This window comes from Tursiops truncatus, chromosome 16 (genome assembly GCF_011762595.2).
Source record: "Tursiops truncatus isolate mTurTru1 chromosome 16, mTurTru1.mat.Y, whole genome shotgun sequence".
NCBI lineage: Eukaryota > Metazoa > Chordata > Mammalia > Artiodactyla > Delphinidae > Tursiops > Tursiops truncatus.
The window spans coordinates 32,697,724-32,711,735 of NC_047049.1; the positions used below are offsets into that span (position 1 = coordinate 32,697,724).

General features: G+C 42.2%; 1 protein-coding gene and 1 long non-coding RNA gene across 2 annotated transcripts in view; one reads left to right on the forward strand and one right to left on the reverse strand.

Moving 5' to 3' along the window:
- LOC141276813 (uncharacterized) overlaps positions 1-14,012 on the forward strand; it is a 171,064-nt gene that overhangs the window by 147,038 nt on the left and 10,014 nt on the right. The gene's annotated exons all lie outside the window — the stretch shown is intronic.
- LGI1 (leucine rich glioma inactivated 1) overlaps positions 8,775-14,012 on the reverse strand; it is a 33,165-nt gene continuing 27,927 nt past the window's right edge. The window contains exons 6-8 of the mRNA XM_004315061.4: positions 12,536-12,705; positions 12,100-12,264; positions 8,775-9,934 (exon numbers count right to left, since the gene is read on the reverse strand). Of these exons, the coding sequence (XP_004315109.1) occupies positions 9,099-9,934; positions 12,100-12,264; positions 12,536-12,705 (1,171 nt within the window). The 3' untranslated portion in view covers positions 8,775-9,098. The remainder of the gene's footprint in view (positions 9,935-12,099; positions 12,265-12,535; positions 12,706-14,012) is intronic.

Below are 14,012 nucleotides of genomic sequence, written 5' to 3' on the forward strand. Positions count from 1 at the left end.
TTCCCATATCTCTTCCCTCTTGCGTCTCCCCCCATCCCACCCTCCCTATCCCACCCCTCCAGGCGGTCACAAAGCACCGAGCTGACCTCCCTGTGCTATGCGGCTGCTTCCCACTAGCTATCTACCTTACGTTTGGGAGTGTATATATGTCCATGCCTCTCTCTCGCTTTGTCACAGCTTACCCTTCCCCCTCCCCATATCCTCAAGTCTGGGGAACCATTATTAACAGAAGCCAGCACTTTATATTCTGTTCTCTGCTGAGACTGGCCGATGATAATTTCCAGATAATGACGAGATACCTATGGGAAAGCTTAGTCAGGGAAAGTCCTGGGCCATCAAGGAGCCTCTAAGATTTTAATCTGCAAAGCCAACCTCAAGGTAACTAGAGCAAGGAGAGAGCTGCCCTCGCCAGATGAAGATTGATCTGAAGTGGAAACACATCCAGGAGAAGAGAAAATGATCTAGGAACGCTTGGTCTCATCTCCTAGGCATGGGTGGCCACTAAATCAGAATTGGCAGCTTGACTTCACTTGGGAAAACATCCTTTTAAAATAAAGGTTATCCGTTTAAATATTTTAAAACAGAATATTTGAGAGAACACCATTTAAAAATGTATATAGAAATTGTACCAGTGAATCATCATGAATAATAAACAAAGATGGGAGGTTATGTTTTGTCAAGTTTCACAAGATAAGAGCTGGAAGGGCTCTTTGAAACCTTTTCGTGAAGGGATTCTAAACACATCTGAGGCCGTGGCTTCTCCTCTGGTTACCCTGTCTCTCTAAGTAGAGGATCTTAGTAGAGACCACACCTCTTGCTGATGACTGTTGTTGTTTTGCCTATGTGGCATCCTCTCCTCCTTTTTAACAGCACTCTAATTTTACTTGAGGGAATCACCCTTACCTCACTCTCATTCCACGTGGTTCTCATCCATGGGTTCCAGGGGTGGGCACATGTCCCAAGCTTAGCCAATCAGATCACTCTATCCTTAGCCAAAACAATTACTTCAGGTGGGCACTCTGGCCGTTGAGCATCATCCTCCAACCTGTGCTAAAACTACAGAGAAAGATGTCTTGTTACTGGGCATGGCTAGACTGGCAAGAGGCAATGTCGGAGCTGCTGGTGGCTGTCTCTTCACCGTGAATGGAGAGACTGCCTTAGGAAGAAGTCAACATGGAGGAACATAGAGCCAAGAGTCAGAGAAAGACAGACTAATGAAAATATCACCTGAGTTTCTGGTCTAGGTTTTTCTGAAGCTAGATGCATTTTTATGTTGAAACTAGTTCAGTTGGATTTCAGCAACTGACAACCAAAAGAATCCTGACCACCGTGTCTCCTCAGGGATCAGAAGCTGGGGTAGAGAAATGGTCATGTGTATTTAGAAATACACCCACAGATAATTTTGATACACCCATTGAGAGTGGACAGAGTTTGGAGACAGGAAATGGGACTATGCGTTTCCTCACCACTATTAGTTGAGAATGACTTATGCTAATTGAGGAAGCTTGACCAAAGTCACATAGCCTCAATAGAGTAAACCCCTTCTGAACCTGATTCTGTCTTCTTTTAGGAAAAAAAAGAGAAACATTATACACTTAAAAAAAATAAGGGCACATATCACTACAAACCCATTCTATGTAATCATTATACACATTTTGCAGACAAGATTAACTTACCCAAGGTCACAGAACTAATAAGTTGCCACATTGAGATGCAAACCCAGGTCTGCTTGAGTCTAAAACATATTCTGTTAACCACTGTGTCTACTGCCCCAAAGAGAGAATTGACATGGGCACCATCAGGATAGACCTACAGGCAAAAATGGGAAAACATGGGTCACATCTCACTTTTCCTATAGATCTTACTTTTGCCTCTTTTATTTTTTTGCATGCTGCCTTTTAGAAATAGCCCCAGTGGTGTGCAAGTCCTTTAAGGGTAGGGACAATTTCTTGCTCGTTTTTGTTTTGTTTTTGTCATTTATCATAGTGTTTTGCACATAGTAGGTGATCAATAAACATCTTCAATGAAATTGTGCTTGCTGTGTCCGTAGGTGTTGGTATCTGATAGCCTGAGGCTACTAGGAACACTCTAGGTTCCTGAGTGGTATATCTGTCTATCTGGCAGTTTACAGAGTTTGGAAGTTTTCATATGTTTTGTCTTTAAGCACTTCAAAGCATGGTGTCACTGATGAATACTATCCAAATGAATCTTGACTTTGCTTCTTAACTGGCTCTTTGACTTGGGCAAGTTACTTAGCTTTTCTAAGACTCAGCTCTCTCATCTGTAAAATAATACTATTATATAGAACTATAAAGGATAAAAATGATAATGCAGGTAAAGCACTTAGTATATTACTTGGCTCATAGTAAGTGCTCAATAAATGACACCCATTATTATAATGAAATTAAAATATTAAAGAATATTTCCTAAATTAAAGGTAGAATTGTTAAACATGTGTGGGTAGACAAGGTCAGGGAAATAAAGGACAGTTGTCCTGAGATCTGGTACTACTAAGAGGACTGATTTCTGGGATACAGTTTTGCTGGGAATTATTGTTAAAAGCTTCATCTAGGCAAGATGCTTCCCCTTGGCATCTCTGAGTAGTGCTGACCATGGATGTGGGATAAAAATTGTAAAGGGCATAGAATTTCCAGGAGTATCAAACTTCTCATCCTTAGGGTCTCCATGGATTAATTAAATCAGTTCCTAGCCTTCAGTTTTGTGGGCTAGGTTTTAGGTAGATCTGCAGTATGTGTTTTTAATGACTCTGGAAATAAATTATGTCTCTTTTACCTTCCATCTCACCCTGGTTACCCCTGGGGAGCAGATGGGCCTATGCGGGCCTGCTTTTTTGGGGTAATCCATGGCGAGGACTTTTTCTGGGACTGGAAATTGACCACAGGGAATAGGGAATGTGGCTGCTTCTCAGATATGTGAACATGAAGGCTGAAGCTGCTGGGCTTAAATCTATTTCATTCCCACCAACTTTGTGTTCTCTCTAAAAGTGGGACTGTTCTAGGAGATTGAGGGTGGGGTGGCATAGAATGATCATAGCTGCCTAAGAGACAGTCCTGACCCTCAGGGATGTGTAACCTGGTGGGAGAGATGGACATACCAACAACTAAGCAAACGGCAAGGCAGAATGAATTGTGAGTCTCGCTCATGGTAAAAGCAACGGGCTGAGAAAGCCAGAGAAAGGAGAAATCCTATCTAATTGGTTCGATGAGAAGGACTAAGATTTCAAAAGGTAAAAGAGTAAGGAAAGGGCATTGTAGGTGGTTGCAGCAGCCTGGGCACGGAAGCATGTAAGTGCTTAGATAGGCAGGGATTGGCCAGTTGTGTGGGTAACAGGTGGGTGGGTGAAGTGGAGGATGCTAGAGTGGGAGAAGAAGCTGGGTCAAATTTTGAACTCCACGTTCAGAACTTTATAGGACCATTGTAGGTCTTCCTGGGCCTGTGGTTTCTGTGGATGCCCTGATGCCCTTGATAACAATCGTATGAAAATGCGTCTACATCCCACATTAAGATTGACATATAACTGCAAGAGCTGAAATGAGTGAGTTGAGCTCTCATTGACTAGTTCAGTTTACCTATAGATGTGGTTCTAGGACCACTGCCAGTCCAGGAAGACTGTGGAATCCATTTGGGATGAGATAAGTCCAGAACTTGAGAGGAAGCGCTGAGAAACTCTTACAGCAATTTGACATTGCCACAATAACCAAGCGCGTGATTGTTTTTCTAGTAATTCATTTTTATTCTAATTTCCAAAAATATTGGTCCACAATATAAATGGAAATACGTTGGTCTAAAATATATTGGAGATTTTAAAATTTCCATGGTCCAAATTTTTTTTTAAACACTGGAAATATTTTTAGAAAGTTGAGAAGTTCTGAGCTAGTTGAAATAATACTACTTTTTAAAGAAATTTGTGGTCAGAGATGACAGAGGAGAGAGTTGGTGGATTTGAATGTAGAGCAATAGAAATTATACAGTTTGAATAGCAGAGAGAAAAGAGATTGAAATATCTAGTACTCACCACTGTATCTACCTTATAGTACATTGTGCCTAAGTGTTCTGACTTAGTCGAAGATGATTTTGTGGCAAATACAGAAAACCACACAAACTAACCTAAAACAAGACAAAATGTGTGTGTGTGTATGTGTGTGTGTGTGTGTGTGTGTGTGTGTGTGATGGGTTGTTATAAGAAGGTTACAGAGGTATCTCAAGGAATTCAAGGACAGGGAGTGCCATTGGATATCATGAGGGATGGAGTGGAAAATGAACAATCACTAGGAATCAGGGCTGCTTCTCCCCGTCTCCTCTCTCCCACTCTTACTCCTCACTCCTTTCCCTCTGGGATGGAGGCTGATCCTCATTCAGGAATAAAGGACTTATTTTCCCAGCTTCTGGGAGTACTAACAGAAGATGGGTCTCTACTGTCTGCCTTCTTTGGGGATTGCCTTGGCTGAAAAAACAGCCTCACCCAAGGCCATGCTTTCTTCCAGGGACAGCCCACCTCCAGCGGAGCTATAAAGGTCTGATCCCCTTGCTCCAACCTGGGACAGCTGAGAAAGGACATCTCAGCTCTAGAGCTCCCTACAGGGTTGCTTTTATTAGAACTGCATCACAGTTCAGCTGCTTTCTTTGCCAAATTCTAATTCCTTCTCCCTTCCCAGTGTTGGTCTCAAAGGTACTACCTAATACATGTACATTAACTTCTCAGAGTCTGGTTCTCAGGTGACCTAAGCTGGGACACCATGCCTCCCAATCTTCTTCCCACTCTCCCTCCTCCCTTCCTTTTTACTCTCCCGTTTCCCCTCCTTCCCTCTCCCTTTTCTTACCCCTTTTCTCTCTTCTTGCCTCCTTCTTTTTCCACTCCCTCCCTCTCTCTTGACTATGTAGTTTCTCACCCCTCCTTTCTGAGTGTCTGCTTCATTCTCTTCTCACCTTTCAGACCACTTCTCTCTGCTCTTCTGGTTCATGGACCATCATGGCTGCTCCAAAGCAGAGTAGTGCCTCAGCCACCATCATTGTAGCGTATGCTTTCGGTCACCCACCCAGGTGCCCTTTGCTAGGCTGGTGCACCCATCCTGCAGTGTGGGTGTTGGTTAATGACTGCTTACATTGGTACCCTTCTCTGCAGGATTACCCTTAGCCAATTGCAACCTTCTCAGCTGGAGATGCCTGAGAGGTTATGCCCCACATTCTCCGGTCACTGACTGTCAGATGAGGGATATAAATGTCCACATTCCTTGCTTCAAGGCAGGACACACTCTGTAGTACAATTCATGCTTTAGAGTTCCACATGGGGTCAGGCTGCAGCTGGACTTCTCCTGAAAGGACATCTTTGCTTGACATCTTCCCCTGCCCTATGTGCCTCTCTCTCCCTTACCTGAGAGCACTCCTTCAGTAAATCCCACTGCTTCGAGGGAACCAAATTTAAGATCATCACCTTACAAGTCTGGTGCCTGTGGCTAATTGGCCCAGACTCTGCTGTCCTAATTCCAGATATCCAGGAGGGAGAATGGATTGGCTTAGGGTGAGCCTAGCCCAGCTTCTGGATTGAGCACCTAGATTGAGAGTTCACTCCAGGTCCAATCATTTATGGCTGGAGAGCGGGCAGAGTTGCATAGTATAGAGTAGATGAGGGTTACAGGGAGAGAGGGCAACTCTCAGAAAACACCGGTCAATTCCTGTAAAAGTGGACCCTACCATATGTCCTCCTTCTCAGTCTTTCTCGAATTTATTTTCTCGGTCAGCCTCTTCACTCCTCACCTCTCTCCCCATCTGCTGTCCCAGGTTCCAATGGGAGGGTTTTGAAAGGTAGCACCATGTGATGGAGAAGGGACTGGGCCAAGTGTCAGGAGGCCTGGACCGTAGCTTACCTCACCTAGCTTGCTTCACATCTCTGGGTCTCAGCTTCGAGGTAAATTAGACAGTTGGTTTGCTAACTTAAACAGCCAGTGCTTCTATGAAAACAAACAGGGCAGAGTCTAGATCCACTATCTCTGCAGCCCTGAAGTCAGCAGAGTACCTGGCACAGAGTCGGAACATACTGAAAACAGGAGATAGCCTTTAAAAATGAAATGACAGGTACTTCCCTGGTGGCACAGTGGTTAAGAATCCGCCTGCCAATGCAGGGGACACGGATTCGAGCCCTGGGCCGGGAAGATCCCACATGCCGCAGAGCAACTAAGCCTGTGCGCCACAACTACTGAGCCTGTGCTCTAGAGCCTGCGAGCCACAACTACCGAGCCCACGTGCCGCAACTACTGAAGCCCACGCACCTAGAGCCGGTGCTCCAAAACGTGAAGCCACTGCAATGAGAAGCCCCTGCACCGCAAGGAAGAGTAGCCCCCGTACGCCGCAACTAGAGAAAGCCCGAGCACAGCAATGAAGACCCAATGCAACCAAAAATAAATTAAAAAAAAAAAAAAAAGAAATGTTGGTGAATTATATTACAACAGTAAGGTAGAGCATGACCCCAAAGCATACAATATTCTGAGTGTGGAGCCCATTAGTAATAGCTAGCACTTGGTGAGTGCTAACTTGTGCCATTCTGTGTTAAGCACTTCCCATGCTATTCTTTGCATGATTACTGCTGCAGGATAACAAATCACCCCAAAACTTGGCCTTTTAAAACAACCATTTTATTATGCTCTTAGATTCTGTGGGTCAGGAATTTGGACAGGGCATCATAGGGATGGCTTGTCTCTGCTCCATGATTTCCGGATCCTCACTTGGGAAGATTTGATGGGCTGTGGTGACTTGAGAGCTGGGGGCTGAAATCACCTGGAGCCACTTTCACTCACAGGACTGGTGGTCGATGTGGCTGTTGGCTGCGACCTTATCTGGGGCTGTTGACCAAAGCTTGGGCTTCCTCAGAATGGTAGCCTCAGGCTAATAGGACTTTCTATGCAGCAGCTCAGGCCTCCCAAAGGGATTGTCCCAATTTCACAAGGCAGAAGCTTCATTGTTTTTATGACTTAGCTTCAAAAGTCAAACTGCATCATTTCCACCACATTCTGTTGGTTACAAGGCCATCCAGATTGAAGGATAGGGGAATTAGGCATCACCTCTTGATGGGGTTGGGGGAAGTTCTCATAGAGCAAGTAGGCTGGGAGATATTGTTGTGGCCATATTTGTAAAATTCAATCCACCATGTGTGCATTGTTTCATTTAATCCTTCTGTTGTCCTTTGAGTAGGCATCATTGTACCTTTACAGATGAAGACACTGAGGCTCAGAGAGGTCATGTCACTTGCCTGTGGACAAAATCAGGACATTGCAGGGCTGGACTTAAACCCAGTCTGTACCAAGCAGGTGTTCTCCAACACATATGTGCTGCTTATAGGACAAGGGAGCAAAGAAAGTCAGACATTCAAAGGCCAGGTCTCCCTATGTGTAGGATTGGGAGTGGGTAAGTCTTCTTCTTGTCCCCCCATAACCCTGATGTCAGAGTTAGTATCTTCCCCCTGTGGTAAAGGAGTCTGGTTTCTATGCATAACTCCCCAAGGTGTTGCTTCCCAGAGACTATGTAACTATTATGTGTACCTCTGATGCCTCAAGTTCTCCAAGCATGTGCTGCCAGTGGAGTTGCTGTCTGTCCCACCTGCCCCCACACCCCTAGTCATTTGGCAAGAGATTCTGGGGAACAATGAGTTGGAGGAAGCTCTGATCCCCTCTGTGAAGGCAGTACACAGAACCACATCATGCCAAGAATATCTTCTCTGCCCTGATCCCCTTTTGAAATCATGTCTTCCCTTTAAGGTCAAACAAGGACCACTTCTTGCAGGAACTCATTGTGGATACTCCCCCGATACTTAAAATCAGAATGTTCAGGTGAAATTTGGCACTCACTGCTAACTGTAGTTTTTTGTGTCCTAACCCCCCATTAGTCTTCTAAGGCCCCACGGATCAAGGACTATGCCCTCCTCTTTCCTCAGTTTTCCTCCCCAAACCAGAGGAATGATACCCTGTTCTTAATAGGTACTCAAATCAGTATGACTGATTAGATCAAAGGGCCTCATGAAGTTTATTATTAAGTTTATAACAGGCGGACATGTGCATCTTCAAAAGTAGTTTTTAAGAGCCTGCTCTATCACAGGCATTGTGCCAAGTGCTAACATACCATGTGATCCAGGAGCAGGAATTTAGAAAATCAAATATGAGCCTCGTAGGCACTCTGCAGTATGTCAGTAATGTATCAGAACTGGTGTCTAGAAGTGAAGCATCCTTTATCATATTAAGAGGACTTCATACGGGATACATCTGAGACAAGTGCTGTAAGGTTACAATCTCTGTCAGCTGTCAGATGATTCCAGAGTCAAACATTTAGAAAGCCCCGGAATAGGCCTTTAAAAATCCAAAATCTTGACTTTGGCTTCTTCTCTAAGTTGTCTGAATGATGTTTTTAGCTGGAGCTATCAGATAGAAAAAGATGGGTCTAACTGTCAAATTAGCCTTCTTGTAATAGGCAACTTTCACTACCCTTCTTTCCATTTGTCACCATTTCACCTCAAAATGTTCCCCAAAGCCATGCCCTTTAGAAACACCTTTGAATGTTCAAACTCAACTGATCGTCCTATTAATAAATGATGAGTAATCAGTATCAGTGTTTATCTTCACTCATTATGCACACCATAAATTCTTGATCCAAATATAACCCTATTGTATAAAATTCCTTCCTCAACATACCATCACCAAGAATAAAATAACTCCTGTAAATAATCACCTTTGGGATATGAAAGAAAATGTAAACATTTTATTTGGCAGTTGTTTCTGAACACATGAATAAATAAATGGAAAAGTACATATTCATATTTCTTTTTGGAGTAACAGATACCATTAAACGCTTATTTACACATCTTCACTGCAAAGAACAGTTACACAATTCAATTTTGTCTTATAAAAGGTAACTTCCCACACCACTGGACTGGACAGGAAAGGGTGGAGATTACGGGTAGTGCTTGGTTCTAGCAGCCTCAGTGTTTGAAAGGCATTCATTTGCAAGTGTGATAAGAAGAGTCATCATGCATTGAGTTCATCCGGATCATGTACTGCAGAAAGTTTCTGATGGCAGCCACAGGATTTCGTGTGTCATGCGCTTAAGTCAACTATGACATGTTTGTAAATCTGTGTGTTTCCCTTAAAACTGGAAGCAAAAAGAAAATTACGCTTATTAATGGACACATGCGTGAATGATCTTGGTGCCTGAACATTCAATTCCTGAAATTTTACAAATTTGGCTTTCTCTGCATCCCAGTTATACACTTGAGTAAAGGAATAATCACTTCCAAGAATTGCGTATTGATAGTTATTTATCTGAAGAGGCTGGAACACCATGGATCCTCGCGATGGCATCCTCTGAATATCCTGAAATGAGGAGCCTCCCCATTTCATTACTTTGGAATCACCAATGAATCTTGTCAAGCAAATGTACACGTCACCTTTCACTGAGAAGTGCTTAACGGCATATACATCTTCCATGTTAGGGATGTCAGTTTGGTTAGTAAATAATTGTATTGCTTTGTTCCACTGATAAATTACAGGACGCTGGGAACTACTGGACAGGATTAAATGAGGCGTTCTGAGTGTCTGAGGTGTTCTGGCTATTTCTAGATATTCCACATCAGTATCCCTGTACCACGCATGTAAAGATTGATGGGAGTAGAATCCATTTCCGTTCCATTTATAAATGGTAGTAAAACCAGCTTTTGAACTGTCAGCAACAACAAAGTACCAGTTGTTTTCAATCTTGAATGTTTCAATGTCATTGGGTTTTCGGATTTTGAGAATTTCAATATCCTGGATTTTTATGAATTTATTTGCAAAACTGTCTCTCTTATAGATGTGAGAGCCGCCGAACAGCTGGGCCACAATAACATAGAGCTGAGTTTCAATGACTATAGGCTTGCACACTACAGTGGACGTGCCTGGAAAAGACAAATGAGAGATTAGGAGGGTGGCCATCCTTTTTTGGAGCCTGTTAAGATGCACGCCGAAGACATGCAACTGCCACCAAAATCATTTCCTTGGTTGATTAGGCAAAAGGCCAATTTCCTAATCAGGTCCAATGGCAGTGGGATCCCGAAGTTCTGTGCCTTTGTACCTCATGGAGCCTTGTTATCAATAACTGAGTTGTCATGTCACATCCAACGTGTACTAGACGTTCAGGATACATAGCTACAGCCTGAGTTTTCTCCTCTCACTTTTTTTTTTTTTTTTGGCCAAGCCATGTGTGGATCTCAGTTCCCCAACCAGGGATTGAACCCGTGGCCACAGCAGTGACAGCACCAAGTCCTAACCACTGGACCGCCAGGGAACTCCCTCTCCTCTCGCTTCTTACAGAAAGAAAGCATTTGTTTCCCAGACATATCATGAGTTGGAAACTGCCATTTATTGAGCACCAACTATATGCTTTGCCAAATCATCTCATTAAATTTCCCAACAATCTTAAGAGATAAATATTATCACCCTCCCTTTTGCAGATGAGCAGACAGAAGCTCAGAGAGGTTCGGTGCTGCTAGGAGAAGGCAGAGTTGGGATTCAAACCCAAGGCTACCAGCGTCTCTACGCTTTTAACCCAACCTGGGGTGGGCAGTTAGCTGTACAAGGGCTTCCAGCTTGGCCAGCATTCCACAAGGTTCTAGAAAAACCTCACAAAGTTTTGAGCGGTAGTCTGGGCAGCCCACGGTTCTACCTGCAATTGGTTTGCTCTATGTATAAACTGCTTCTTGCTCTAGAATGTATAAACTCTTCTTGCTCTCTCCTGAGAAAGGAGAGAGATGCCACTTGTGAAGCTTTAGGTCACTGGTGGCAGAAAAGAAGGAAGAGAAATCCTTGAGAAAAGTGAAAGAGGGGTACAGTCATGGGCGAAGCTGATGAGATTTCTCCTTTGGGAAATCTCAGAAAACTACATGGGAGTCTGTCAGAAGCCTAGCTCAATATCCTTTGTTAAAGTTTAACATTTATCAGTAGATTCTGATCTCATCTCATAGAGGGAGCTTGGCTCTAGGAAATCCAAAGAGAGCCGGGCAAATCTGGTCCCAGGCTTTTTCTGACTGCAGCTCTAAGGGCTTTGAGGTAATAAGTTCCGGATCAACTCTTTCTATTAATTGGCTCCATCCATAGGCAAAATTATTCTAGTTGTGACCCTTTTCAAGGCTGTGTAATTCTGTGACCTTGGGAAAATCATTTCTCTGGGATTCAGTTTTCTCTTCTGTACAATGAGGGTTGGAACTAGATCAGAGATGGCCACTAGTTTTCAACCATATACCAATATTGATTGATTGATTGTGACTGCCTGGAGAACTGTGTTAAGAAGGATTCTGTCCTCTGCAAGAAAGAGCATCATGATAGATTAGCGATGTCTGTCTGGGGTGAGGGAGGGGATAATGACTGCATATATGACACATATTCATCATCCTAGACTAGATGATGCCATCTGAAAGTCTGCAAATATATGATTCATTTTTCATTTAAGTGCTCATCTAAAGATTCATTCAAAGCAATTGACAGACTGTACACATGTAAGAAGAACCTTACACAAAGGTAAGGTTTAGATTTCACTAAGCCCTGCTGCAATCCATTGGGAAACTGAGGGGAATTCAGGAGATTTCCCATGAACATTTTGCAGAAGTAATGCTTTTGCCGTAAAGTTTGAGACTCATTGATCTAAAATAACCTCCTTATTTTATAGTTAAAAAGAGGGGCCCAGTGAGGGTGAGTGGCTTGACCAGTTAGCTTGTGGCAGAACCTAGATTAGAACTCATAATTCTTAGTCCAGTACTTTTTCATTGAAGAAAAATAACCCACCTTTTATTGTATATTTACTAAGCTAGGTCCTATACTAAGTTTCTTGAACATATGCTCTCATTGTTTTATAACAACACTGAAAGTTAGGTATTATTATTCCCATTTTACAAGTGAGGAAATTAAGCTTTAGGGAACAATCCCAGGCACTCAGTAAATGGTAGATTTGGGATTCAAATGATTCTCAACCTGCCCAAAGAATTCCCTGATATCATTCATCTTTTCCTGTTGCCCTTGGCCCAAGTGGCTTAACTTTCCACTCAAAATACGATCAGGCTTTTCGTACCTGTAATGTTGTCATAATTCCGGAAGGTCTTTTCTACATGGTCCCATTCAAGGAAAATGCACTTTCCAGTGAAAGGCTGAGCGATGACTACATACTCATCGTTCATGTAAGAAAAAGTGTCTATAGACAGTGATTGAAAAGGCAGGTCTTGAGACTTTGCAAACTCTGCAAAAATTGAAAATGATGATGAGTAGCTGTGCTGATGCCTCATTCCTTGGCTAGATCTCAAATGTCCACAAGAAATATATTTATTCTAGAGAAACAGTGAAATGACAATTTTACTTTGCTTTTAAACACGTGAATTTTAACGGTTCATAATATTTTTAAATTGCTCAGTTGGTTTTTAATATATATATTTAAAGAATCAGTTCCTGCATATGTAAAAAATTAGCCCTTATTTTAATTTTATGAGGTGGAATCATTTGGAATACATTACCTGTAATGATGCAATCAAAATCCTTGGAGGAGAGACTATTGATTTTGCGCTTCTTGTATTCCGGAGGGCCTTCACAGTAGATGTCTTCAACAGTTGCGTTGGTGTGGCCTAGCCATTCCACCAGCCACTTCAGTTTACAGTCACAATTAAATGAATTACCTCTCAGGTCCCTGAAAGACAAACTTCAGCTGCTTTTGATATACGAGGGCCCTTCCTTCCCAGGCATGACTTTTACTTTAGCAATGAACATGTGCAGAATGACCTCACCTGGCTTTATATAATGTCTCATAATCTACCTTCAACCTGACTGACCATTCACTTTGGGCTCAGAGAATGACCACAGTGTGCCCTTGCAGGCCACCCTAGTCAATGGAACCTCATAACTTATTCCCTCTTGGATTCAAAGGTAGCTCAGTCTAGAGCTGTGCTCTCCATAGAAATACAATGTGAACCACATATGTAGTTAGAAGTTTTCTACAGACACATTAAAAAACTAAAAAGAAAGAAGTGAAATTATTTTCATAGCATATGTTATGTAACCCAATACATACAGAATTTTATCATTTTCACATATAGTCAATATTGAAATTACTAATGAGATATTTTACATTCTCTTTGTATACTAAGTCTTTGAAGTCTGATGTGTATTTTATACTTACGGTATATCTCAATTTGGAAAATAAAATTTCAGCAGAAATTCCTGATTTGTATTTAGAGTTAACAAAATTTACAGTTGAAAAAAACAGATTTATACACCCAAGTTGTTCCAAGCATACCTAAAAGTCTTCCAATGATTGAACAGAGAATCAGTTTTTAAATTTAGTTTTTTATTCAATTTTTTTAATTATGTAAAATTTAAAATTCAGTTCCTCATTTACACTAGGAACACATTTCAAGTGTTTGGTGATCACATGTAGCTACCATATTGGGCAGCACAGGTCTAAAAGAAAGATGTAGTGATTGTTGTACCATATTTAATTACATCGAGTGAGCTATTTGCTTTTCTTCTTCCTCACAGGCATAATTAACCCTGATCCTATTCCATGGTCTACAAATTCAATTTTAATAGGAAATGACGTCGACACAGCCGAGCTAGTGCAGACATACAATAATAGCTCATGTCCATAATAAACTGCACAGCATAGATAGTTTAAATTTCCACATATGATCCCAGCTCGCCAAGTTCTCTGTTTATTTGCACTGCTTCTGTTCAAAAACTCTATCTCTTCCCTAAAACCATTCTTGGTCACACAAAATTCCTAAGATAGGTACCACCTACTTTTCACACAGCATATGAATACTTTTTAAACGTTGAAGCATTTAAAAATGTGTTTTAGGGCGTAATTCAAGAAACCAAGAAATCTACTAAAAGGCAAGTCGGCATGGATCCTTGCACTTCTTAGATGATTCTTGGTTTGGGCCTATCAAGGTAGGCCCAAGAGGCCAAACCCATTATGGGATTCCTTGGAGAGACTGA